This window comes from Cebidichthys violaceus, unplaced genomic scaffold (genome assembly GCF_023349555.1).
Source record: "Cebidichthys violaceus isolate CVI_PGR_0920_01 unplaced genomic scaffold, fCebVio1.0.p SCAF_43, whole genome shotgun sequence".
NCBI lineage: Eukaryota > Metazoa > Chordata > Actinopteri > Perciformes > Stichaeidae > Cebidichthys > Cebidichthys violaceus.
In genome coordinates, this window is record NW_027176628.1 from 1438030 (window position 1) to 1465069 (window position 27040).

The window sequence follows — 27040 nt, forward strand, 5'->3', positions numbered from 1 at the left end:
GTGTTATTCAGTAATCTCAACATTATTCAAATTCATGACTTTTGTAATTATTAATATGTCCCCGGTATGCTTTCTGTGTTTTGTCATCAGTGTCTCTCTGTCTTTATTCTGTCTCACAGAGTGATATTGTACGGAGGGTCCCTCTACAGCTATCATACTGCTGAATACAAAGAGAAAAGAAACAAGAGTCGTCAACACGTTTGCTGATGAGGAACATTTATTGCAGTACATGTCAAATACTTGTGCTTGCAGTGGTTACAGTGAAACAGACAAGGAGCTCCATCTGCAGTAGTTTCTTCTCTTAAATTGAGCTCCTGATGACCACCATGGTTCATCTGACTTTCACTGCGCACACATAGGGCCTAGTGTAGATGCAGTTCACGTCGTTCCATTGTCCCCAGTCTGGAAAACAGAAACATTTCAATTCAGTATCAGTGGAGAGCACAGACACCTGTAGTTTGGTTCAATTGGTGGGGACCAAATAAGGAAATTATCTTTTGTTGTCTTTTAGTTCTGATGTGCTTTGTTTTCACTTACAAAAAAAAGTGCTTTTATGGACGTTAAATTCTGCAGATGGAGAGCAATGTTTTCACTCTATATACTGCCACAGATTTGGACACAAACACAACACACCTCTGTTTGAACATCTTATCGATTGTACTTCTACTGCAGTATCCATCCATCCATTTTCCTCCTCTTATCCGGGGTCGGGTTGCGGTGGCAGCAGGCCAAGCAGTCTGACCCAGACTTCCCTCTCCCTCGCAACATGTTCCAGCTCATACTGGGGGATCCCGAGGCGTTCCCAGGCCAGCTGGGAGATATAATCCCTCCAGCGTGTTCTGGGTCTTCCCCGGGGTCTCCTCCAGTGAGCTCCTTACCCTATCTCTAAGGCTGGGCCCGGCCACCCTACAGAGGAAACTCATTTGGGCCGCTTGTAGCTGCGACCTTTTCTTTCGGTCACGACCCAGAGTTTGTCTCCATCTTACCCTCACTCGTGAACAAGACCTGGAGATACTTGAACTCCTTCGCTTGCGGTAGGCCCTCCCTCCCCACCTGGAGGGAGCAATCCACCGGTTTCCGGCAGAGCACCGTTGCCTCAGATTTGGAGCTGCTAACTCTCATCCCTGCCCCTTCACACTCGGCTGAAAACTGCTCCAGTGAGTGCTGGAGGTCACGATCTGAGGAGGCCAAGAGGACCGCATCATCTGCAAACAGCAGAGAGGCGATCCCGAGACCCCCGAACCTGACGTACTCCACCCCCTGGCTGCGCTTAGATATCCTGTCCGTGAAAGTCACAAACAGGACCGGTGACAAAGGGCAGCCCTGTCGAAGGCCAACACCCACTGGGAACATGTCTGACTTATTGCCGAGAATACGGACACAGCTCCTACCGCAGTCGTACAGAGACTTGTAACTTGTAACGGGTCCAGCAGCCCTGAATGTAGCTAATTGTAGCAAACCCCAGCCGGACAATGGTGAAGCGTACTGATGTTTCCAGAGGCCTTTAATTATGTTCAACATTCAGCCTTACTTTGATGAACACGAATTTACTTTTCTCTCCTTCACAATATATAATAATATGTCAATAAACATGGTCATAAAGCACAATAAAACACACCTTGTTCCCGTTTCAGCTCGGTGCTTAACCGTCCATAAAGTACCCTCATATTGCAAAGCAATATCTTACGAACAAAATATAGGTTTGCAGGAAACATTCACCTTATTAACATTTTTGAAATTACATTTGTAACTTACAGTTGTAGTTAATCTCAACACATTCCTGTTCCTGATTATAGAAGTTCGGCTGCTGGTAAGCGAAGTAGTCGAAATCGTAGCCAGTGCCATCGGTCCAGTCGTAAATCAGATTATTTTCATAGTGCTGCAAAGAACAAAGAGTTGAAAGATTACAGTTTTGCCGACATTCATAGTGTTGTTCATTTCATCCAACCGTCCACTGATCCATATTAACAAAATACTATATTATACTATATTAACAATTTTCTATCTTTCAGATCCAACCAATATTGACTCAAGTGACATCACTTGAGGTCATTTATCAGACTTCCAACAGCTCCCTCTGGAGACACCAAAGGCTTCATACCACCATTAAAACGTGTGCAGTGGATCTCTCCAACACCTAGAAACATGCATTAATGTGTATAAACACTGTCCACACTGTCAGCTACTTTATGATTGAATGGACCATTAACTGCTTACGTATGTCAAGTTGAGTCCGATCCAGTAAGGAGGTCTTCTTGGGGTGACTGTGTACATGGCACAAACCACTTGATCAAGCTCCTTCATGCTGTGGATTGACACCAGGTGTGCCGTGAAGTTGTTGTCTGATGTGTACTGGTTACAAGCTTTCTGAAATCAACAGAAATGAGAATAATTATTCTTCACTTACACTTCACCATGACTATTTGCATGGACGGATTACTGGACGGGCCTACAGGGCAGAGGCAGTGGGCCTCCCTGGCCTTCACCGCCAAAAAGACACTGAAAGACGTATGAACCAGGAAGAGATGAATACATGACCACGAGGAAACATAAAAGCACTATAAAGACACACAAAAAGACTACAAAGAGACTCACAATGACTATGAAAAGAAGCAAAACAACCACTAAAAGACACAAAGGAAATACAAAGAGACAAAATGAGTACAAAGAGACACAAAACAACCTCCAAGACATTCAGAATGACTACAAAGAGACACAAAGCAACTACAAAGAGACTCAAAATGACTACATATAGACATGACAACTACTACACAGTATGACTACAAAGAGACACAAATCAAGAATAAAAACACAACAACTAGAAATAGACTCAAACTGCAACACAAAGTCTGTGTGTCTTGTTCCTTTGTAAAAGAGGTGGTGAGGCCTTTTCAATGTTGGTGAACATTGTCTCATACGTAGTCTGTCTGACAAGAATGAGGTCACATGTACTGTCTCTAGTATGATGTGTGTGTTTGTTCTTATCACTTCTGCATTCTCAAAGTTCAAGTCTGTTGAGTTGAACGCCTTCACACAGCGGCCTTCTCCCAAGGGGAACCAGCCGTTGTCATTGATCCCTTCACATTTGGTAGGATTTGCACACAATTCATCAAGATATTTTGTAGGCGCTGAAACAAAAACAAACACAAATAAGATGTCTGTTGTCTGAGTAGAACATTATTATCTGACTATTTGCTTCTCACCGGCTGCAGAGTGCGACATGGACATCATCACCACCAGAAGAAGGAGGGCGGTTACCTCAAACAGACGCATGGCTCAGGGCTCACTGACTCCGTTTAACAACTTGCAAAAATACAAACATCACAAACTTTTACTTTATTGGACACAGCCCACTAGTTTAATAACTCTGGCATGTTTACAACAGTATTGTAATTGGACCACTCTCCAGGAGACTGCTGTCGTTTCCCTCTTAAGAATAACGATCATTTTAAAAAGGCCGTACGAATGCAATGACGTCACGTTTCATAGGAAAACAAATTGAGGAATAAGACATATGAACCGTTGTTTTAGGATATGTTGCAATAACATTAATAAATACAGCATATAACATTGTAGATGAACATGTAGTCTTCAGTAACTGAAGTATTTTTGATGTAGGTGTAACAGAGTTAAAAATGTACTTTATTATTTCTTATTTCCGATTTGTAATATTTGAATTTTGTTTGTCATTTAACGATTCTGTTGAATATGTGAATTTTTTCTGAATGAGGTATTTTTATTTAGCGATGTTTTATCTTGCATCGCACCTCTTCTGTTCCTCCTGAGCTCCCGTAGTCCCGTCTTCCCCTCACAGCGGTGTGTCCTGTTGCTGAGGGTAAGTTGTGTGGAAGAATGTTGTTGCACTGTTGTTTTGTTGTTTTCTTCGGGAATGGAACTGTTAAACGCTGAGGCGATGACCTTATCAAGCTGCTACGTGCCTTTTTGACTGTTAAAATATAAGTATAGTGGCTGTTTCATTTAGCCTTTTTGGCGGCATTTCATTTTTACGTCATGCTGCCCTGTCGTATAACGTCACGACGCAGAGATTTCGGCATTACTTTTGTGTGAATTCTGCTGTTTTACATGTTTAGGAGCGACTGTACAGAGCGAGTGAGACCAGGAAGCAACCAATGTGTGTTATGTTGTCTTCTGCAGCAAATACATGCTGGGAAACTACCCTCAGAGTCGTCTCCTTCAATGCCCTTTCCAAGTCTGTTACATAGGTTTTCTAACTATACACATGACTTAAAATTGTTATTACGCATTTGGATTAAATTATTATCAATGGCGTTTGCCCAAGCCTGTATTATAATTGCGAAGGGAGCAACAGATGTACGAACCAAACGAGTGATTCTTTTTTTAAAAGTGGTGGTTTCATCCAAAGCTGGAGTGAGGGAGGTTCAAGCCGTGACGTTCCACTGCGTATCAAATCAGCAGAGCTGGTGGAACGTCAAATGTCCTTCTTCTGTTCGCCTGAAACACAGAAAGACAAAGAAGACTCACCTCAGGTGTGTCGCTCTCGTTCCTCGCTGCCCGTCCGTCTGGATGTCAGTCTGATCTTTCCCACCGTTAAATACTCAGAGCCAATGCTAATCTATGTGTATTTATGATGATCAAATGCAGAACAGTGATGGACAACGTGACAAAATCAATACAAAAATAAGACCTTAAGTCAACTCCAGCTCCTCCCTGTCCCCTGGCAATGTCCCGTGTATGTTTGATCAAATATTGACAGCACAAATATTCAGAGGCCTGGAGTGTAATGTGGCCATTCCTCAGCATACATACATTAATTAGCAAACGTCTGTACAGATGGTAAAATAAGAAACACTATTTCATTTAAAATATCTCTCTCTCTCAGTCACAACCTGGCTTAGTCAAGCTGACATCAACTGACCATGACTGTGCAGACAATTACAGACATTTGACTGGCCATGAGCCAGCAGGTCTCCATCCGAACATAGAGCAAAGTTTAACCACATTTTGACCATAGACTCATGCTTCACATTTGTACTGAATTATTTGATGTGTTAGATTATGCTTGTATAATATTTACAATTTAGTTTTTGTCTATTTTTGCCAGTACTTTATCCGACAGTATTATCCAGCTCTGCTCTGATTGGTCCAATCTGAGAGTAGATGGACTCTGAACCACCTGAGTGCTGAGTGTGTTTGAGTCTTTATGTTTTTACTTGTACAGATCTCTGTTAGATCCAAAAGTTGCTTTCTTCAATCACAAAGTGAATTGGCTGTGAGCTATCATTGCTGTCTGGAGTGGAGAGGAGTAGATGTCTGGCTGAGACAGAGGGCAAATGACTACAGAGAGACAAAATGACTACAAAGAGACAAAGCAACTACAAAGAGACACAAAGCAACTACAAAGAGACACAAAGCTACAAAGAGACAGAAAGCAACTACAAAGAGACACAGAGCAACTTCAAAGAGACACAAAGCAACTACAAAGAGACAGAAAGCAACTACAAAGAGACACAGAGCAACATCAAAGAGACAAAGCAACTACAAAGAGACACAAAGCTACAAAGAGACATAAAACAACTACAAAGAGACACAGAGCAACTACAAAGAGACACAAAGCAACTACAAAGAGACAGAGCAACTACAAAGAGACACAGAGCAACTACAAAGAGACACAGAGCAACTACAAAGAGACACAGAGCAACTTCAAAGAGACACAAAGCAACTACAAAGAGACACAAAGCAACTACAAAGAGACACAAAGCAACTACAAAGAGACATAAAGCAACTACAAAGAGACACAGAGCAACTACAAAGCCATGCAAAGTATATACAGATGAAAAAAACTCAAGAACAAAGACACTAAAGCCTTTTCAATGTTGGTGACCATTGTCTCATAATCTCATGGCTGTCACATTTACATTTGTTCTCATTACTTCTGTATCCTCAAAGTCTGTTGTGTGGAACGCCTTCACACAGCAGAACCAGCCGTCGTCATGGATCCCTTTACATTTGGTAGGATTCTTGTGATTCATCAAGATTTTTTGTAGGCACTAACACAAAAAAGAACACAACACATAGAACTTTATGTGTTGTGTTGCGTTTTCTCTCTCCAGCAGATATCCCCGGTGGTCTTCTTCTATCAGATATCAAGAATGACACGAGAGCCCCGGCCGGTCTGTTTTAGGCCTCTGGTCTTTAGTAGACCATCTAGTTACACCAGGATAAGTGTCTTCTCCCGCCTCTGAGGTTCCTTACTACGGTTCAATGTTGGGCAACGATTTCAAGGAGGATTTTTGAAAAGGGGTCCGGTTAACGTAGGCTCACTTCACCGAGCGAACAGACGATTTAACTGCTCTGAGGCAGGTAGTACCTGTGGGTGGACCTCCCCGCTGTGAACAGCCTTGTTTGTTTTATTTTGTATGGTTTTAATGTCTATCACCAGTCTCAAGTTTTACAGGAAGAATACACACTCACCTTCACGTCATAGGAAGGAGCCTCGTCTTAACGCCGGGTCAGCAAGGGGTTCATGTGGAGCACAAAGGTGTTCTCAGAGACAGGTTGAGTTCTCCAGATCCCTTGAGTGGGTATATCAGAGTACTTTTATTTCCTTTACAGGTGTATCAAGCAAGTAAGATTTATTTTACAGGTTTATTCAACAATCAAGCAAGTAATCAAGTGTATTTATGTCATATCCCAAAAGTTTTGACTAATATGTTCTAATATGTCCCAAAAGGCTCATGTGTGTACTATCATATCCCGAGGGCATTGAATGTACTAACATGTCCCGAAGGTTAGAGGCTGCAAGGGCTCCAAATGGTATAAATATGAAAGGGACAGCACTCTGCTGCAACATATCACGTTACCATGACAACAAAGACAAAAAATAAGATGTATAATTGTGTGTATTTATTTCATACTTTGTACTCCCTGATTTGAACGTCTGCAGGCTCTTTCCTCACTAGATGAGGTCATTTTATATAATCTATTCGTTTATGTCAAAACATCTTCAAATATTTGATGAATAAATAAATAAATAAATAAATATCCTCTGATTTCAAGTTTATTTTTTGTTCCATCTTTAACCCTTCATGTTTCTGAGTAAATATAATAAGACAGCTGAACACACTGAGCCGTCCTCTTTGTTCACCTTCTTTTTTTTAACGTCTCCATGCGTCCACTGGTTACCCCGTGTTTAACGTCACGTTGCTATGACTTGTGGGTAATTCCCTTAGGCTAAGTCAGCATGCTGACTTACGGAAAGGGTTCATAAAGGGCTCAACATGCCAGAGAACCTCAAACACTTGAGGATTTGACAGAGGGACAACCCTAGACCCTCACGGACTTCGCGGGAGCGCGCCTCAAAGTCCGTGAGTCCGTGAGGGGGGACGTTGGGATTTGGCCGAAGAAACACTAGCCTATGCTCCCCTCTCGCGGTTAGTAGTGAGTACTGCTCCTCCTTCCAGCGTCACGTTTTACGACAGTACCAGTGTCTTCACGGTAGTTTCCCCACAACATCAGACAACATGGCCGAGGCGGAGCAGTGTCCCGGTGCTGAGGCGGTTTTAACGGAGAACCGGGAGAGTCCTGCGGCGGGGACAGACAGCGGGACTCCGGGAGACAAACCCGTGTGTCTCATCGTGCTGGGCATGGCGGGCTCCGGGAAAACCACCTTCGTTCAGGTGAGTTGGCGACGTGTGGCTAACAGAAGAGCTAACTGCGTGAGTTAGCTTCGTCAGGCAGCTGTTAGCATGTTAGCATGTTTGCTAGCTGATGCTCGTTATTAGCATTCTGCTGTAGGCTATTGCTAGCTTCCATTATAGCCTGTCAAGTACTATATCAAGTACTATTCCAAATACTACATTATTCTGTCTGTATATATATAATATTTTAGTTATTGTGGATTTTTTACTTATTTAATATTCTGTACTGTTTTATTCCTGATTTACTTATTTATAATACTTGTTTGATATATAATATATATTTATATTTATTATAATATATTTTATAATTTTTTATATATTTATATATTATATTTTAGTAATTGAGTACTTAAAGTACTTGTTTTATATTTAATATTCTTTCCTGTTTTATTATTATTAGGGAGGGAGAGAGAAAAGAGAGAGGAGGAGGAGAGGGGGATAAAGAGGAGAGGAAAGAGAGAGGAGGAGGAGAGGAGAGAGAGATACCAGTAATTAACAAATATCTAAATGTCCTTGTGAGGCTGATAATAATAATAACATCATCTCCACCAACCTCCGTTCTGACTCCAGTGTTTGTTTCCTCCAGAGGCTGACGGCTCACCTCCACTCTCTGAAAACTCCTCCATACGTCATCAACCTGGACCCGGCCGTCCACGAGGTCCCCTTCCCTGCAAACATCGGTGAGGAAACGTATTTAAAGAGCAACTGAACCTCAAACTACGTATTTAAAGAGCAACTGAACCCCAAACTACGTGTTTAAAGAGCAACTGAACCCCAAACTACGTATTTAAAGAGCAACTCAACACCCAAACTACGTGTTTAAAGAGCAACTGAACCCCAAACTACGTATTTAAAGAGCAACTCAACACCCAAACTACGTATTTAAAGAGCAACTGAACCCCAAACTACGTATTTAAAGAGCAACTGAACCCCAAACTACGTATTTAAAGAGCAACTCAACCCCAAACTACGTGTTTAAAGAGCAACTGAACCCCAAACTACGTATATTTAAAGAGCAACTCAACACCCAAACTACGTGTTTAAAGAGCAACTGAACCCCAAACTACGTGTTTAAAGAGCAGCTGAACCCCAAACTACGTATTTAAAGAGCAGCTGAACCCCAAACTACGTATTTAAAGAGCAACTCAACACCCAAACTACGTGTTTAAAGAGCAACTGAACCCCAAACTACGTATTTAAAGAGCAACTCAACACCCAAACTACGTGTTTAAAGAGCAACTGAACCCCAAACTACGTGTTTAAAGAGCAACTGAACCCCAAACTACGTGTTTAAAGAGCAACTGAACCCCAAACTACGTGTTTAAAGAGCAACTGAACCCCAAACTACGTGTTTAAAGAGCAACTGAACCCCAAACTACGTGTTTAAAGAGCAACTGAACCCCAAACTACGTGTTTAAAGAGCAACTGAACCCCAAACTACGTGTTTAAAGAGCAACTGAACCCCAAACTACGTGTTTAAAGAGCAACTGAACCCCAAACTACGTATATAAAGTCCACAGAAAAGAGAGAAAAGGTTTGTTACAGTAATTACAGCACATTCCTCATTTTAGATTTGAAGGTTCTTTATGCAGAGTTGGTCTAGACAGACATTATTCGGTTCTCAGTTCTCTCTGTAGCCTTCAGTCCGTCCGTTTGTCTTCTGTCCCGCAGACATCAGAGACACTGTCAACTACAAGGAGGTGATGAAGCAGTACGGCCTCGGACCCAACGGGGGCATCGTGACGTCACTCAACCTGTTCGCCACGCGCTTTGATCAGGTGACTCAGTCTTGACTCCGCCTCTCTATGATATCGAACCAAAGAGTTGAACTATTGAAATCAAAAGATGTCGACGACTTAAAACTAAAACGTTGGACTGTTATAAATGTAATAAATGAGTTGAAACAGTTTAGTTTCAAAGTGTCTGATGAAATCATGACAAACAACAAACTGAGTGTGTTTTTGTTTTCTGTTCCTCAGGTGATGCACTTCTTGGAGAAGAAGCAGCAGAACCACCGGTGAGTATTGGCACTACCTTAACTACATCACCTTAAAATCATAGAAAACATCACCTTAAAATCATAGAAAACATCACTGTTAGAGAAATTCACTTGAAGCCGATATAAAAGTAATAATCACAGGACATTTATTCTTGCAAGAAGGAGACAGAGTTGAAACACATACAAGTCATGTATCAAGGCTGCTCAGAGGTCCGTCTCTGAGTCTCTGATATTTATACTTCGGATAACACACAAGTGCGTTTGCACAGACTCATTTGCATAAAGCTACGTGGCATGTCTTGAACTTGCCCCTTCCGCACAAGCAAACGTCTTCTTGGCGTTTAGTAAGATATACAATCGTCCCTTGCAGAAGGTCACAGTGACTGCTAAACGAGGAACATCTGAGGATAACAAGTGTGAAGAGATTTCACACAGTAGTCACAGACTTCACTGAGCCTTGTATGTTAAACAATAACAACTGATCATTCTAAAAGTTATTTTTCTCCAACAATCACCTTAAATCATAGGAAACAACACCTTAAAATCGTAGAAAACATCACCTTAAAATCATAGAAAAGAACACCTTAAAATCATAGATTTGATATATATGAAATATTAAGCTATTCTGTGGTGACGTCAGCTGAAGGCAGCAGTAGGTCGCTGAGCTGCTTATACCAATGATAAAACATTTCTGTGTTCAGTCGTTGTCGTCTTCCTCCACATAACCTCTCATGTCCCCCGTCCTCTCCTGTCCTCTCATGTCTCCTGTCTCCTCTGCAGCTACATTCTGATCGACACCCCGGGTCAGATTGAAATCTTCACCTGGTCTGCGTCTGGAACCATCATCACAGAGACTCTGGTGGGTCTGACTCTCTGTTTTCTCTTATTGGTCACATCACAGTGAGTTAACACTACACCGTTCATCACAGCCAGAAGCTGTAAAAAATAAACAACATTATCGTCAGATTGTCATCTTTCCGACGGTCCTTGAACACATATCCGACGAACGCTTCCGTCAGAAAAAGCAACAAAACTAAGCTTAATATTGTGATATTTCTGTAAAAACATTTTATTCTACATGTTCTCATTTAAAATCTCGTCAGAATTAAAGCGTTCACTTTAACCAGATTGTGTTAAAACATTAAAGTGTGAACTCATCAGTGAAACTATGACGTCATGATTGATTCATCTGAGACCAACAGTCATGTGACCAGAAATCAGAGAAACTCTGAGTGAACTTCAGGAAGTGAACACAGAGAGGAGAGGAGAGGCTGAAACATGTCAATAGTTTAATATTTATAACATGTAGAGACTCCATAACTGAGTTATTCTGCACTAAAGACATGTTCTAGTTCTCTCTACTTCTACTCATAATGGTTCTGTTTCCATAGAGGAGCAGGACTTTATACTACAGTTATATTACGGTTATATTACACCGGGTTAATGTGTAATTTGTGCGTTTCAGGCCTCATCCTTCCCCTGCGTGGTGATCTACGTGATGGACACGTCCCGCAGCGTCAGCCCCGTCACGTTCATGTCCAACATGCTGTACGCCTGCAGGTACCGACCCAACCACTGACTGAACCACTGACTGGACCACTGACTGGACCAATGACTGAACCAATGACTGAACCAATGACTGGACCACTGACTGGACCACTGACTGAACCACTGACTGGACCACTGACTGAACCAATGACTGAACCAATGACTGGACCACTGACTGAACCACTGACTGGACCACTGACTGAACTACTGACTGAACCACTGACTGGACCAATGACTGGACCACTGACTGAACTACTGACTGAACCACTGACTGGACCACTGACTGGACCAATGACTGGACCACTGACTGAACTACTGACTGAACCAATGACTGGACCACTGACTGAACCAATGACTGGACCACTGACTGGACCAATGACTGGACCAATAACTGAACCACTGACTGGACCACTGACTGAACCAATGACTGGACCACTGACTGAATCACTGACTGAACCAATGACTGGACCAATGACTGGACCACTGACTGAACCAATGACTGGACCAATGACTGAACCACTGACTGGACCACTGACTAGACCAATGGCTGAACCACTGACTGAACCAATGACTGAACCACTGACTGAACCAATGACTGGACCACTGACTCGACCACTGACTGAACCAATGACTGGACCACTGACTGGACCACTGACTGAACCAATGACTGGACCACTGACTGAACCAATGACTGGACCACTGACTCGACCACTGACTGAACCAATGACTGGACCACTGACTGGACCACTGACTGAACCAATGACTGGACCACTGACTCGACCACTGACTGAACCAATGACTGGACCACTGACTGGACCACTGACTGAACCAATGACTGGACCACTGACTGAACCAATGACTGGACCACTGACTGAACCAATGACTGGACCACTGACTGGACCAATGACTGGACCAATAACTGAACCACTGACTGGACCACTGACTGAACCACTGACTGAACCAATGACTGGACCACTGACTGAACCACTGACTGAACCACTGACTGGACCAATGACTGGACCACTGACTGAACCAATGACTGGACCAATGACTGAACCACTGACTGGACCACTGACTGAACCACTGACTGAACCAATGACTGGACCACTGACTGAACCAATGACTGGACCAATGACTGGACCAATGACTGGACCAATGACTGGACCACTGACTGAACCAATGACTGGACCACTGACTGGACCACTGACTGGACCACTGACTGAACCACTGACTGGACCACTGACTGAACCACTGACTGAACCACTGACTGAACCAATGACTGGACCACTGACTGGACCACTGACTGAACCACTGACTGAACCACTGACTGAACCACTGACTGAACCACTGACTGAACCAATGACTGAACCACTGACTGAACCAATGACTCAACCACTGACTGAACCACTGACTCAACCACTGCCTATTTAACCTATTTAATATTAGAGATCTATGAACGCAGTGACATCACTAGAAACAAACACAAGCACTCAATCAGACTTCAAAAATCTGTTACTTTAACTAAAACTACGAGTCACGTATTCAAATGTCACAACACTGGACGGCTCTTAAAATCATAGAAAGAAAAGAAAACTTTAAATCATATAAAGTATGTTATATATGTGAAATGCAAATATTATGCTATTCTTTTTTCTTTTTCTTACAAAAGATCACAACTGATTCAATTGTCTCAAATATCACTGAAACAGAGACGGATTCCCCATCCACACACACCATGTGATGTAAAACAGTGTTTATACTGAATACATCCAGCAGGGGGCGCCACCAGAGCAGAAGCGAGAACTACACACTGTGTATGAAATATGAAGTGTTTACACAGTGGTACTGTGTGTAATATTATCAGGAAACAACGAGATTCTAGCACCAAAGCACTTTAATGAGACTTTAGACTTTGTTTTTAAATACTTTGTATTTGTGCCGGAGACATTATGTCTTTGTCTCTCGTTATCCTCACATCTCTGGAACACCTGGAAGGAATTTCTTTTTTAATTTGGCACAATCGTCCAACTGGACTCGAGGAACAGAATTCATACGCTAATGACAGTTTAATGTTCAACGTGATAAAATGATGGACAGACACAGACTTAACCTGTCAGGTGGTATTAATACGATATTAATATAATATATAGTGTATAATTCTAGTGTATTGTTCTTTTATTATTTGTACTTGGACTCAGCAGCTCTCCTGGTGGCTTTAGCATGTTAGCATCCATCAGGAGCTCTGGTTTCACGTCTTTCTCTCTGTCCCTCCTCCAGTATTCTCTACAAGACCAAGCTGCCCTTCATCGTCGCCATGAACAAAGTGAGGTCACTTCCTGTCAGCCATGCGACTTGTTGTTTCACAGTTTCGTCTTGTTGATTCCTTGACTTGTTGTTCTTGTTGCAGACCGACATCATCGACCACAGCTTCGCGGTGGAGTGGATGCAGGACTTTGAGGTGTTCCATGACGCTCTGAACCAGGAGACGTCATACGTCAGCAACCTGACGCGCTCCATGAGTCTGGTGCTGGACGAGTTCTACACCAACCTGAGGGTAAGAGGACCAGGAGGGTCAGTAGAACCCATGCAGGAGAATAAAGAGGGTCAGTAGAACCCAGCAGGGGAGTAAAGAGGGTCAGTAGAACCCAGCAGGAGAGTAAAGAGGGTCAGTAGAACCTAGCAGGAGAGTAAAGAGGGTCAGTAGAACCCAGCAGGGGAGTAAAGAGGGTCAGTAGAACCCAGCAGGGGAGTAAAGAGGGTCAGTAGAACCCAGCAGGGGAGTAAAGAGGGTCAGTAGAACCCAGCAGGAGAGTAAAGAGGGTCAGTAGAACCCAGCAGGAGAGTAAAGAGGGTCAGTAGAACCCAGCAGGGGAGTAAAGAGGGTCAGTAGAACCCAGCAGGAGAGTAAAGAGGGTCAGTAGAACCCTAAAGAGGGTCAGTAGAACCCAGCAGGAGAGTAAAGAGGGTCAGTAGAACCCAGCAGGGGAGTAAAGAGGGTCAGTAGAACCCAGCAGGGGAGTAAAGAGGGTCAGTAGAACCACGGTTCTAAAGGTTGTGTGTTCTCCGTGTCTGCAGGTGGTGGGCGTGTCCGCGGTGACGGGGAGCGGATTGGACGAGCTGTTTGTTCAGGTGGAGGACGCCGTCGTGGAGTACGAGAGGTGACTTTAAACCGTTTCACTCGGTCATCAGATGGTTTGTCGTCACGTTTCTTTATGTTCTATAAAGACCATCGATTGTATTCATACTGATTCCATTATTGAGCTAAAGACAGATTTAAAGGAGTAAAAGCTTAAAAAAGAAGCTTCTGACACGTCCTGTCTTTAATATTTCATAGTTTCACTATTTTACATGAGCAATATTTTAATTAGGCTATAAATGACTTAACCTCTGCTGCTACATTTAAGTTTAATAGCAGAAGATATTTAAATGTTTTCTTCTCTTGTTTGCCTCTAAACTCATTGTTAAACTGTCATGAAGGACAAATCCATAATCTTCCCATTTTAACGCAACACTGAAACAATATTTATTTATGATATAATATATTTATTATGTGATAAGTTCTCTGAGTGATGAACTGAACTCTTCCTCTTTCCTCAGAGACTATCGACCCGAGTATGAAAGACTCCGTAAACAGCTGGTGAGTGTCCGTCCTCACACGTCTCCTTGTTCTGACCCTCTGAAGCCCAAAACCCGCCAACAATCACCAAGGTTCTGACGGTCCTTGAACACACCATGTGTTACGAACACGTCAAATAAAGCCGACCAAACGAAGCTTAACATTTTATTTGTCTCATTTATTATCTCGTCACAAACAAACCGTTTACTTTAACCAGATTGTGTAAAACTTCATTTTTAATGGTTAATATCATTGTAACTGAGTTGTTCTGCACTAAAGACATGCTGTAGTTCTCTCTACTTCTACTCATGATGGTTCTGTTTCCACAGAGGAGCGGGACTTTTATTTTGTAGAAAAATTTGAAAGAGTGTTAACTGACTTCCTGTCCCATCAGGCGGACGCTCAGAGCAGGAAGCAGCAGGAGCAGCTGGAGCGACTCAGGAAGGACCTGGGAGCCGTGGACATGACGAGCACACCTTCAACCGGTACAGCTGACCGATGACGAGAACCTCTACCGGTTCTCAAGAAGAACTATTTACCCCGTTTGTCCACTTAAAGTGTTTCAATGTGAAGCAGCAGGAAATGATGTTAGCATTAGCAGGGTTAGCAGTGAGATATATAGGTGAGCTGTAACGTGAGCTAGCTCAGTGCTACGCCAGCTAGCTTAGTGTCCAGTATAGATGCAGGCTAGTTGCTCTGTATTTTATGTTGTTGTATCTTTTAACGATTGACTTCCTGCTTCCTGTCTGCAGAGGGAGCCGACACAGCCGGGCCCAGTGACCTCATCATGACACGTGGTAACCCTGACGACAGCGAGGAGGAGGACGAGGACAGCGACACGGACGACATCGATCACAGCGGTGAGAAAAGAGAAACGCCCGTTCACACACCGTTCTTTGTTGCCTCCACACGGCTCTCAACATGGCGCTGGCTGAGCTAACGGCTAGAAGCTAACAGTGCTAACAGAACGAACGGTGTTAACCTAATGCCTCACATGCAGTAAAAGGCACGCTCTCATGCACTAGCATGCACTAAAAAGTATGCTCTCATGCACTTAAAGGCTGCTCACATGCACTAAAAGGCAGCTCACATGCACTTAAAGGCACACTCTCATGCACTGAAAGGAACACTCACATGCACTAGCATGCACTAAAAGGCTGCTCACATGTACTAAAGGGCATGTTCACATGCACTAAAGGAACGCTCACATGCACTAAAGGGCATGTTCACATGCACTAAAGGAACGCTCACATGCACTAAAGGGCATGTTCACATGCACTAAAGGAACGCTCACATGCACTAAAGGGCGGCCGGCTCTGTGAACAACGAGAGGAGCTTTAATAACACAGAGAGAGAATCACTTCATTCTCTGCTCAGGTACACTTTACTCTATATCTTTACATATACTGTATATATTTATTGATGAGATATTCATGTTTTTAATTCATGAATTTAAATCTGAAGGAAATGTTTTTCATTCATTTCTAGCAACGGAGGAGAGCAAAGAAGTTGACTCCTTTGGAACCTTCCTGAAGGAGAGGAAGGAAGTTGTTCAGGTCCGGAACAGGAAGTGTGCGATGCCCGAGGACCCCTGACCCTGACTCTGACCTCTGACCTCTGACCCTGACCCCTGACAGGAGAACAGACATTGAGAGAGAGACGGTGAAGGAGAAGGAACAGAAGAACAGCACGTAAACCTGAACTCTCTGAGCTGAACTTCCTGTGTGACCTTGTGACCTCTTTCAGTGAAGCTGATTGGCTGCTTCCCCCCTGAGAAGAAAAACAAAAGTTCTATTTTTTTATGAGAAAAGACTCTTCTATTCTGCTTCTGTTGTGTTTTTCATTACTGTTGACGTTTGAAAGGATTCATGATCTGCAAATAAAAGTGAGCTTTTAGTTCAAAGTTATGACATTTGTGACATTTTCTGTTTGTGGCTTAAACAAAGTGAAAGGATGGAGATGATGATGATCGGCCTTTTACAAATATATTGATATTGTGATATCAAAATGACATATGACATCGATGGTTCACACAATGCTCGCTAAGCCAATCGGAGTTGTGTAACTTTTCCCTCGCTGGCGCACAGGAAGTGATGCGTTTTACGCCAACCAGCCAGCGTTCACAATCGGCATGGACCGGCGGCCATCTTTGAGGATCGGACTGTTTTTGCAATCGGGCTCATTTGCATTGAAAGGGGTGGATTTTGCACCAAATATTTGCATATTACCTAATTTAAATATGCAAATAAAGTCCATTTAAATGTGTGAATAAAGCACGTTTAAATGTGTGCATAGTGTATTTTGCTTGGCAGCTCAGTTGAAGATGCATTTCAGAGTTTTTTAGTCTCAATCCCGTCAGTGCAGCTCATTAGCTCCAGCTAGCTAAATGCTAACGCAGTCCAGTAATGATCCTCCTCATGAAGGTTCAGGTGTTTCATGTTTACTTCCCTTTTCTCTCTGAACTCCCACACTCTGTTCACTTCATTGAACGCACCACGTTGTGAACAAAAGGAGCGCTGACAGTCGTTGCTTTGTGTGCTCTGATGTTTCTGATCATTATTAATCTTCTTCTTCTTCATTCATGTCGGAGCTCTGAATGGATTCAGATTCTCGCCCATCTGTGCCGCCGCCTACGCTGCAGCGTGGTTTCAGACTGAAGAGCATCTGAGTCACTTTCCCACTCTCTGAAACAGCAGAGGTGGAATGTAGCTAGTACATTTACTCAAGTACTGCTCTTTAGTGCAAACTTCAGGTACTCGAGTATTTTTACACTTGGATTCAGGGACAAATATTGTACTTTTTACTGATTTACCTTTAGTTTTGTGTCCTAATTTGCATACTTGAATACATAAGTTGCATCGCAAACATTTTTTATTTTAACTCGAATCATCTTATTTTTTAAACTTTAAACGCAAAAAAATAGAGAAATAACTTTTAAGATCCATTACGAGCTGGTCCTTTGAAGTGTGCTTCATGCTTCAGGTGTTCTTGATTACGTTCGTTGTTGAACTTTGCTGCAGTGATTTCAGAATAAACAAAAAACACTTCATCAAGTTTAAATGTCTGAATGTTTGTAAAGATGAGTAACATCGGTCCCGCTTCACTTCATCACTTTCTGTGGAACATAATATATAGCAGCAATGTTTCTGTGTGTTTCAATGTGTTTCTGTGTGTTTCAGTGTGGGTTCGGTGTGTTTCACTGTGTTTCAATGTCGGTTCTGTGTGTTTCAATGTGTTTCAGTGTGGGTTCTGTGTGGGTTTCAGTGTTTTTCAATGTGGGTTCTGTGTGTTTCAATGTGTTTCAGTGTGGTTTCTATGTGTGTCAATGTGGGTTATATGTGTTTCAATGTGGGTTGTGTTTCAATGTCGGTTCTGTGTGTTTTAATGTGTTTCAGTGTAGGTTCTGTGTGGGTTTCAGTGTTTTTCAATGTGGGTTCTGTGTTTCAGTGTTTTTCAATGTGGGTTCTGTGTGTTTCAGTGTGGGTTCTATGTGTGTCAATGTGGGTTATATGTGTTTCAATGTGGGTTGTGTGAGTTTCAGTGTGTTTCAGTGTGGGTTCTATGTGCTTCAGTGTGTTTCAGTGTGGGTTCTATGTTTTTCAGTGTGTTTCAGTGTGGGCTATGTGTGTTTCAATGTGTCAGTGTGGGTTCTATGTGTTTCAGCGTGTTTCAGTGGGGGTTATATGTGTTTAAGTGTTTTTCAATGTGGGTTCTGCGTGTTTCAATGTGTTTGTGTGGGTTATGTGGGTTTTAATGTGTTTCAGTGTGGGTTTCAATGTGTTTCAGTGTGCGTTATGTGTGTTTCAATGTGTTTCAGTATGGGTTATGTGTGTTTCAATGTGTTTCAGTGTGGGTTCTATGTGTTTCAGTGTGTTTCAATGTGTTTCAGTGTGGGTTCTGTGTTTCAGTGTGTTTCAGTATGGGTTCTATGTGTTTCAGTGTGTTTCAGTGTGGGTTCTGTGTTTCAGTGTGTTTCAGTGTGGGTTCTATGTGTTTCAGTGTGTTTCAATGTGTTTCAGTGTGGGTTCTGTGTTTCAGTGTGTTTCAGTATGGGTTCTATGTGTTTCAGTGTGTTTCAGTGTGGGTTCTGTGTTTCAGTGTGTTTCAGTATGGGTTCTATGTGTTTCAGTGTGTTTCAGTGTGGGTTCTATGTGTTTCAGTGTGTTTCAATGTGTTTCAGTGTGGGTTCTGTGTTTCAGTGTGTTTCAGTATGGGTTCTATGTGTTTCAGTGTGTTTCAGTGTGGGTTCTGTGTTTCAGTGTGTTTCAGTATGGGTTCTATGTGTTTCAGTGTGTTTCAGTGTGGGTTCTATGTGTTTCAGTGTGTGTTTCAATATGTGTTTTTAATGTGTTTCTGTCAAAACTCTTCTCACTAAATGTGCTGAAATCTGCAGGAAGACAAAACATTTTTTTAATTAAGGCATGGTGGTTTGTCTCTCCGTCTGTCTGTTACTCTCTCTCTGTCTCTCTCTCTGTCTCTCTCTGTCTCTGTCTCTCTCTCTGTCTCTCTCTCTGTCTCTCTCTGTCTCTGTCTCTGTCTCTGTCTCTGTCTGTCTCTCTGTCTCTCTCTGTCTCTGTCTGTGTCTCTGTCTCTCTCTCTGTCTCTCTCTCTCTCTCAGGTCCGTCTCTAGAAGCCTCTGCGGTGACTCAGTTGACATTCAACCCACTCTGGTCTGTTCTCCCCTCTCTTCTCTCTCTCTCTCTCTCTCTCTCTCTGTCTCTCCTCTTCCTCCTCCTCCTCTTCCTCAGTGGGCTACAGACACGAGCACAAACAGAAACGCTGAGAGTCACGACGCCTCGCCGACACAAACAAACACACGACTGCTGGCTGAGAGTGAGACTGCTCATTCATTCTTCACACACACACACACACACACACACACACACACACACACACACACACACACTTCTTTATATCTAATCAGTCTCACCTCTGTCTCTCTCTCTGTCTCTGTCTCTCTCTGTCTCTGTCTCTCTGTGTCTCTCTCTCTCTCTCTCTCTCTCTCTCTCTCTCTCTCTCTCTCTCTCTCTCTCTCTCTTTCTGTCACACTGTCATGACATCACTCTGTCCAGTGCAGTGCAGTGACCTCATTGTCGGTGACATCATCGTCCGGACTCAAGAGATGATGTCATGGCTTCCAGGTAATCTGCTGTGGGTCCTCGAAAGCAGCAGCCTGCAGAGCCCCGCCCCCTTCATATCACATGACTGCTCTGTTTGATTCTATTCTGTTCTATTTTATTATCTACTATATTTTATTCTACTCTGTTTTATTATTTCATTTACTGTTTTCTTTTATTCTGTTATATTTCATTATACTGTTTTGTTCTATTTTGTTTTATTTTCTGATATTCTATTTCATATTTATATTTTAATATATTCTTTCTGTTCTCTGTCAGCTCCTCAACAAAATCATTGTGCTGCAGATGTGTTGTTGTTTCTGCTGAATGCTGATTTGACTTTGAAGCCACACACACACACACACACACACACACACACACACACACGCTCTCTGAGAGCTCTCAGCTGATTGGCTGCAGATGACATCACCAGTTGGGATGTGGAGGAGGTTTCTCTCTCCTTGTTGCTGCAGCCTCTCGCTCACCTAGCTGCCTCCACACACACACACACACACACACACACACACACACACACACACACACACACACACACACACACACACACACACACTGCAGCTGCATTACATCATCTGGTTCAGTGTAGAGAGAGGAGAGGAGGATATAGTGTGTGAGAACACTGTGTTCTGCCCTGGTGCCTGATGGGAACTGTAGTCCCCTGCTGGCTGTCAGTCGTGTTGGAGTCGGAGGTCACGTGACTAATCGTCCTGCAGCCAATCAGCTTCCAGCTGCAGCAGCTGTGATGTCACACCTTCAGTTTTACTCCGTTTGTGTGTCGGCTCTGTTAGCACCGTTAGCTGCTAGCCGGCGACTCGGCCGTCGCCATGTTGAGAGCCGTGTGGAGACAACAGAAATGTTGTGAACTTCTTTTTTTTTTGGCGATCGGTTGCCAGAATTCTTGTCTCCAAAGTTTCCCGTCACTCACTTTTGACCAACTGTGCAAATATAAACTCTAACGTGATCCACTTAAATGAACCCAGTTGAGACCTTCAGAATAAAAGCAGTGAACTCTCACACCGACTCTTACTCCTCTGATCAAAGCTCTTATCAACATCAATGGTGTGTGGTTCTGAGCCTGAATGAGGAGCGACGGTTTGGCTCTGAACCAGAGCGACAGACGGAGGCGTTCATGCTCCAGTATTAATACAGTCGGGATGACTAACGGCTCGCTGTCAGCCTTTAAATTTAGAGCTGACATTTTCCTCAGATCCAACCAGAACCAACCAGAACCAACCAGAACCTGGTCTCCTGTCAGAAGTTTGACTGCATTTTGTTTTTATATTTTCTTTATTTTATGTGAAACATAACGTGTGTTTATGTTTCTGTCCGGTGAAACACGTCTTCCTTTCCTTCTGCAGTACTTTTATATACATGTAACGTCATTTACTGCAGTATTATTAATGTACTACTGCAGTATTATTACTGTACTACTGCAGTGTATTCTATTTTATTTCATTGTACTCTGTTTTATTATTTTCTGGTCTATTTTATTTCATTCTATTTTATAATATATGCTATTATATTCCATTATACTCTGGTATTTTATTCTATTCTTTAAACTGTCTTGGTTCAGACTGCATCATTCCATCAGATGGACATATTGTCTCCGGCTGTAATTCTGAATAAAGTTTTGTGAATTTTAACAGAATTAAACGGTCGTAAAGCAAAAAGGTCTTTTATTTTGAAAAAGCAATTCTTTTATTTTGTATTATTCTGGACGAGTTCAGTCAGATTGTTTCGAGACGTGATGTCATGAGTCAGACCAGCTGATCGTGTTGATCGGCTTCAAAAACAAAGTTCTCCAGAAACACTGTGAAGAAGAGCTTTCAGTCAGAGATCAGGAGGATTCCTCTGAAATCAAACCTCCTCCCCCTCCCCCTCCTCCTCCTCCTCCTCCTCCTCCTCCGCCCCCTCCTCCCTCTGGACCAATCGCAGCCCGGCATCCCCCCCGGCCAATGGGATGGCTGGTTGGTGATGTCATGCAGCAGGCTGCTGTGTGGTGCTGATGCTGCTGAGCTGCAGATCTTCACTCTGAGCAGAGCGACCGAGCATCACTGCAGGGTGAGTCCTCACACGTTCATATTTGATATGTCTTCATGTGTTTGTGAACATTCTGTCACGTTTCTGCAGCTTCTCTTAAACCAAACGCGTGAACAAAGGAAAGCTGCTCCGCTCACTCTTTATTCACCTGCAGATCTTTTGAATCTTTTGAATCTTTTTTTGTGTTTTTTGTGTTTGTCGTCTCTTTTGCTTCTTTTTCTTTCCTGCATCTTTTTTGTTGTTCTTTGTCTTCTCTTTATAATCAGTTCAGTGTTTGAGCTGTGTGCTCGACTCTGCAGAAGGTGATGCGCTTACTGGCAACAATGACATCATCGCTTAGTGGCTGCACACACACACACACACACACACACACACACACACACACACACACACACACACACACATTTCAACATGTCAGGATCGTCCCTTAAAGGATAATCACTTTGAAATAGTCGGCAAACAGAATCACGTATCTAACTGTTTCTCCAAAGTGAATCTTTGTGTTTGTTGTTCAGACTGGAGGAGCTGTTGTGATTTTGACACCTAAACGTGGATATTCCCCTTTATTTTGTAGAGTTAGTGATGAAAATAAGACGCTTGACAGATGAATGATGGAGCGTCTGCAGCTGTTTGTGTTTCTGTGAATCTGGAACTTTTCATGCAGCAGATGAGCTGGTAGAGTGAAGGTTCATGAACTTCTTCAGGTTCAGTCTGAGTGTTTGTGCAGCAGCTGGATGATCAATATCACATTCAATAACACGTTCAATAACATCAGGAGGCTCATTTTAATCTCCTGTTCATGAAAGAGAACAAACAAGAAGACCTTTAAATCAAAATGAGATTCAGCTTCGTAAAGATGTGAATAAACAGCTGTGTGGAACGAACTAAACTGAATTTAATGTTTCAACATTTAGAAACACCGCAGGATGCAAAATCGACCAAATGATTCATTATTGCAGAATTCCCAGGTTACTTAACTAACCCTAACCCTCCACATCGTTCGGCTGCTCCTCTTCGTTTCTCCTGAAACCTTCCAGATCTTTACTCTTCTGTTTAGTTCCTTGACTTTGTGTTCTCGGCTCTGGTTCCTGCTCAGGCTGTTGTGTCCATAGAACCGCTGTGACTCACTGGGTTAACTGAATGTGACTCGTGTGTCTCCTCAGGAACACTCTACCTCACCACAGTGTCTTTGACAGGAAGCAGCAGCAGCAGCATGACTCTAGCAGGTAAAACCTCGGCTGTTGTCCTGTAGTGTGTTCTCATGAGGGTTCTTGGTTCTGTGACGTGTTCTTCATTCCTGTAAATTGATGCAGATCTGTTGCTCAGCTTTTCTTCTCTCCTCTCTCTGAATGTTCCAGCGTACAGAGAGAAGATGCGAGAGCTCCCCCTGGTGTCTCTCTTCTGCTCCTGCATCCTCCCACAACCCAGAACCCCCACAGCCGACAAAGAGGAAGGTCAGCAACCCTTTTTACTCCTAACACCAATCAACCGCTGTGTTACAGAACCGTGCAGTTAGTTCCATCTGTGGTTCTCCTGCTACAACATGTCAGTCACAAACCAAGATATCATCTTTATCTTGGGTTTAGGTTTGCTGTCAACACACCCAGAACAGGAAACATAGTGGACATAGAAACATTAAGTCCACATTCTTGATAATATTATTGTCATTTCACGGTTCTGGTGATCTTTGTCTGCAGCCGGCGTGGTGGACCTGAACCTGTGCAACATCCGGCACATGGAGGTGATCGAGCTGAGCAAGCGGACGAGCGGCCAGGCCTTCGAGGTCATCCTGAAGCCGCCCACCTTCGACGGCGGCCCCGAGCTCCGGGCGACCACGCCGCCTCGCCAGAAGCCCTCTCTGGAGGAGATCCAGAAGAAGCTGGACGCTGCTCAGGAGCGGAGGAAGGTGTGTGGATCTAAAACATGATTCCTAATTGTTATTGCGAGGCTACAGGAGTTCTAAGTACCAACATAAGACTAATGTGGGGCTGTACTGAGGCCCAGCAGAGCTCTAGGCCAAATGCTAACAACAGCATGCTAACATGCTGACAATGATAATGCTAACATGCTTTTCAGCAGCTCTACTTTCTTAATTAAGCATTTTAACATGCTAATGTTAGCTTATTAGCTCTACACACGAAGAACAGCTAAGGCTAAATGGGAATGTCTCTAATTTTGCAAAGTGACTGCAATTCATCCTGAGGGGAACATGAAACTAGTTTTAACAACAAGTCATTCAATAGTTGTTGTGATGTTTCAATCTGGAACCAAAGTGGTGGACCAGGAAACAAAAAGCAGTGGCCCTACAGTCGATCCCTGAGGAACCCCACAAGTTATTTTAACCGTGTTTCTCCACATCTATGGAGGAATTAAAGAAACTGAGAACATTATGGCCACAGCACTCGCTTTTAGACAAGTTTCTGATCGTCAGTACCAAGTCTGTGAACCAGTTTGATGGAGGTCTTCTGATTGTTGATCTTTCATAATCGACCAAAGACGGAGCACTTCAAATTACAAATGATGCTTCCAGAAAAATAATAGAAGAAACGGGGAACTGGCCTCTCTTCTGTAAAATCTGATAAAAAATGACCGGGATTCTGTCTCCCTCTAGTGTCAGGAGGCGGAGCTTCTGAAGCACCTGGCCGAGAGGAGGGAGCACGAGCGGGAAGTTGCTCAGAAAGCTCTGACCAAAGAGCGCCAGGAGCACCGCGCCGACGCCGACAAGGAGCAGCGGCAGATGCACCTGAACGCCTCACAGGAGCGACTGCACATGGAGGTGAGGGCGAAGATTTTTACATCGTCACGTTTCTTACTCTCATTTAACCAACTCGATTTTAATATTCTATTTGGTGGGAATGAATCACTGAGGGGAGTTTTGTGTTTGTGTCTTTCAGGACAAGCACAGTGTGGAGGTGAGGAGGAGGAGGAGGACGAGGAGGAGGAGGAGGGGATTCTGGGTAGCCACACTGAGACCAAATATGAAGACAGTGGTGCCATGACAATTATAAAATAACATTAAGGGGAAAGCGCTCTTAAAGTAATAGTTTGACATTTTGGGACTTTGGTTGCAGAGAGATCAACAGCAAACCCATGTCTGTATGTTAAGTACAGAGCTGGACGAGGTTAGCTTAGCTTAGCATAAAGGCAGCTTTGTCAAGAAATAGTCCCACTGGATTTAACAAACAAGATACAACATGCTAATCAGAGAGCTCTGGAGTTGTCGGTAGGTAACTTTGGACAGAGCTAGGCCAGCAGTTTCCCCCTGGTTCCAGTGTTTATGCTAAGCTAAGCTAACCTCGTCGTGACACCGGCTCTGTATTGCACACAAACTCTTGAGGGTTTTTTTTAACCTTTGCTAACAGAACGATTGCTGAATATTTCACGCTGACTTTTGAGAACACGTGTATAAAATGATATGCAAGACATCTCTTCTGTGGAGGATTTGTTGGGATGAGATATGCCGTCTGTGTTGTTGTTTGGTTCTGAACCCAGAAGCATGTCGTCAGTCTGAGAACCAGAATCTTCTGGAGATGTTTCGTCTGAAGAACCACGTTTCTCACATCCTGAATCTTTAGTTGACAAAATGCTGTAGCTTTAAGAATTCCCTTCATTGTTGCGAACGGCTCAAACCAGGAAACATGTGTCCATATAGTTTATACTGTTTTTATTTCTATTGAGTGTAAACGAGATAATTTCATAAAATGTTTTGGATTCTCCGTGTGTTAGCGATGTGCTAACTCCTCCCCCTTTCTTCTGCCTCCAGGTGTCCTGATGGCCTGATCACAACACAAGCTGAACTTTCTTTGGAAGCCATTTTGGAGGGCTGACGAGCTCAAAGGACTGAGATCCCCGACACGCCTCCGACTGGGAGACTGACAGGAAGAGGCTCTGAAAAGAGTGAGAGAAGAAGAAGTGTGAGGAGGACTGAGGGCGAGTCCGACCGCTCAACCTCGTCTTTACAACGAGGACTCTTAATAACGAGAAAAAAGACTTCCGAAGGACGCTGCGTATTCATCACTAGATGGTCCACAGGGGGTTTTACTGTGCTTTGTTGCCATGCCAACAGTGCCAATGTCTTCATGTGTGTGTGTGTGTGTGTGTGTGTGTGTGTGTGATTGTACACGGATCGAGGAATCAAAGTCTTTTGTATGGTGTGAAAAGTTGGACCGAACCAAACCAAACCCGAAGCAGGAACCGGACCTGGACCCAAAGAGAAAATGTTAGTCCAGAAAACAGCCAAACTGAACTTGGGCCTTCACATGCCAAGAGGGTTGATGGAGTCTCTGCTACCTGGATACACAACTAATCTGAGTTAAACAGCTCCATCTGCTGCACTGTTTAGATCCTTACATCCACTGTAAAACGGTACCAAAGGTGTGATCGGTTACATGTGGCTCTATAGTGACATCTAGTGGTTGATGGTAAAAAGTATAGTGAGTCAAGACCAGGCCAAGACAGACACCAGGAAGGGCAAAAACAAATGTATGAGAGTCTGAGTCAAAAGATTCCCAAAACTAAGACGAGTCCGAGTCAAAAAACTCCCAAAACTAAGACTAGTCTGAGTCAAAAGACTCACAAAACTGAGTCAAAACACTTCCTTAAAAACTTGAGATTAAACTTACTACAGTCCAGCTTTCACAGCAGCCAATATTTATATTTCTTCTGTACTTTTGGTCTCATGTTTGTGAACTAAATTATCAAGTCGGGTGTTTGCATCAACAACAAACAGCTAGCTAGCTCGTGTGGCTAACGCTAGCTCAGTCACAGGACGTCCTGCTGATTCTAAAAAATTAATTTTCCTGGTGAATAACTGATAATCGATTGTTTTCAGTGTTTACAGCTGTGGTGTGTTTGATGATGATGATGGTCATGATGGTGAAGATGATGTACAGAAATCACATTCTATTTTAAATTCAAAAATAAAACAATGACACTTTACTTCTTTGTTAAAACATTCTTTTTATTATTCAACACCACATTTGGCCTCTGAATAAATACATCAACATTAATAGAATATTATCAA

General features: G+C 43.1%; 3 protein-coding genes across 4 annotated transcripts; 2 read left to right on the forward strand and 1 right to left on the reverse strand.

Moving 5' to 3' along the window:
- Window positions 1–249: 249 nt before the first annotated feature.
- On the reverse strand, window positions 250–4573 carry LOC137886386 (C-type lectin BML-1-like). 2 transcript variants are annotated; one of them, XM_068728844.1, is made up of 6 exons: window positions 4504–4573; window positions 3204–3303; window positions 2989–3128; window positions 2218–2367; window positions 1756–1879; window positions 250–402 (listed from the first exon to the last, which is right to left on the reverse strand). In XM_068728844.1, the coding sequence occupies exons 2-6, from the start codon at window positions 3271–3273 to the stop codon at window positions 332–334; spliced, it is 555 nt and encodes a 184-aa protein (XP_068584945.1). In that variant the 5' UTR covers window positions 3274–3303; window positions 4504–4573; the 3' UTR covers window positions 250–331. The 2 variants fall into 2 exon arrangements, with proteins under 2 accessions (XP_068584945.1, XP_068584946.1); XM_068728845.1 differs by lacking the exon at window positions 4504–4573 and adding an exon at window positions 3768–3867.
- A 2902-nt stretch (window positions 4574–7475) lies between these two features.
- gpn1 (GPN-loop GTPase 1) lies at window positions 7476–16749 on the forward strand. The gene is made up of 13 exons (XM_068728834.1): window positions 7476–7658; window positions 8266–8359; window positions 9351–9457; window positions 9659–9696; window positions 10459–10537; window positions 11144–11238; window positions 13504–13549; window positions 13634–13780; window positions 14302–14384; window positions 14824–14863; window positions 15237–15327; window positions 15595–15702; window positions 16331–16749. The coding sequence occupies exons 1-13, from the start codon at window positions 7503–7505 to the stop codon at window positions 16435–16437; spliced, it is 1191 nt and encodes a 396-aa protein (XP_068584935.1). The 5' UTR covers window positions 7476–7502; the 3' UTR covers window positions 16438–16749.
- Window positions 16750–21955: 5206 nt separating this feature from the next.
- On the forward strand, window positions 21956–26955 carry LOC137886388 (stathmin-4-like). The gene is made up of 7 exons (XM_068728849.1): window positions 21956–22038; window positions 23181–23243; window positions 23376–23471; window positions 23715–23923; window positions 24629–24793; window positions 24912–24929; window positions 25781–26955. Exons 2-7 carry the CDS (start codon window positions 23231–23233, stop codon window positions 25787–25789), a joined length of 510 nt encoding a protein of 169 aa, XP_068584950.1. The 5' UTR covers window positions 21956–22038; window positions 23181–23230; the 3' UTR covers window positions 25790–26955.
- Window positions 26956–27040: the final 85 nt, after the last annotated feature.

What these genes read in the sequence shown, in the direction of transcription:
- LOC137886388 (XM_068728849.1), top strand. An exon ending in CACAGCCGACAAAGAGGAAG is followed by an intron (nt 23,472 to 23,714) that starts GTCAGCAACCCT and finishes CTTTGTCTGCAG; the next exon opens with CCGGCGTGGTGGACCTGAAC. An exon ending in CTGCTCAGGAGCGGAGGAAG is followed by an intron (nt 23,924 to 24,628) that starts GTGTGTGGATCT and finishes GTCTCCCTCTAG; the next exon opens with TGTCAGGAGGCGGAGCTTCT.
- LOC137886386 (XM_068728844.1), bottom strand. Translation starts at nt 3,273, where the DNA reads ATGCGTCTGTTTGAGGTAACCGCCCTCCTTCTTCTGGTGGTGATGATG. An exon ending in CATGTCGCACTCTGCAGCCG is followed by an intron (nt 3,129 to 3,203) that starts GTGAGAAGCAAA and finishes TTTTTGTTTCAG; the next exon opens with CGCCTACAAAATATCTTGAT. An exon ending in TGTTGAGATTAACTACAACT is followed by an intron (nt 403 to 1,755) that starts GTAAGTTACAAA and finishes TCTGTTTTCCAG; the next exon opens with ACTGGGGACAATGGAACGAC.
- gpn1 (XM_068728834.1), top strand. Translation starts at nt 7,503, where the DNA reads ATGGCCGAGGCGGAGCAGTGTCCCGGTGCTGAGGCGGTTTTAACGGAG. An exon ending in AGTTCTACACCAACCTGAGG is followed by an intron (nt 13,781 to 14,301) that starts GTAAGAGGACCA and finishes CCGTGTCTGCAG; the next exon opens with GTGGTGGGCGTGTCCGCGGT. An exon ending in GCCGTCGTGGAGTACGAGAG is followed by an intron (nt 14,385 to 14,823) that starts GTGACTTTAAAC and finishes CTCTTTCCTCAG; the next exon opens with AGACTATCGACCCGAGTATG.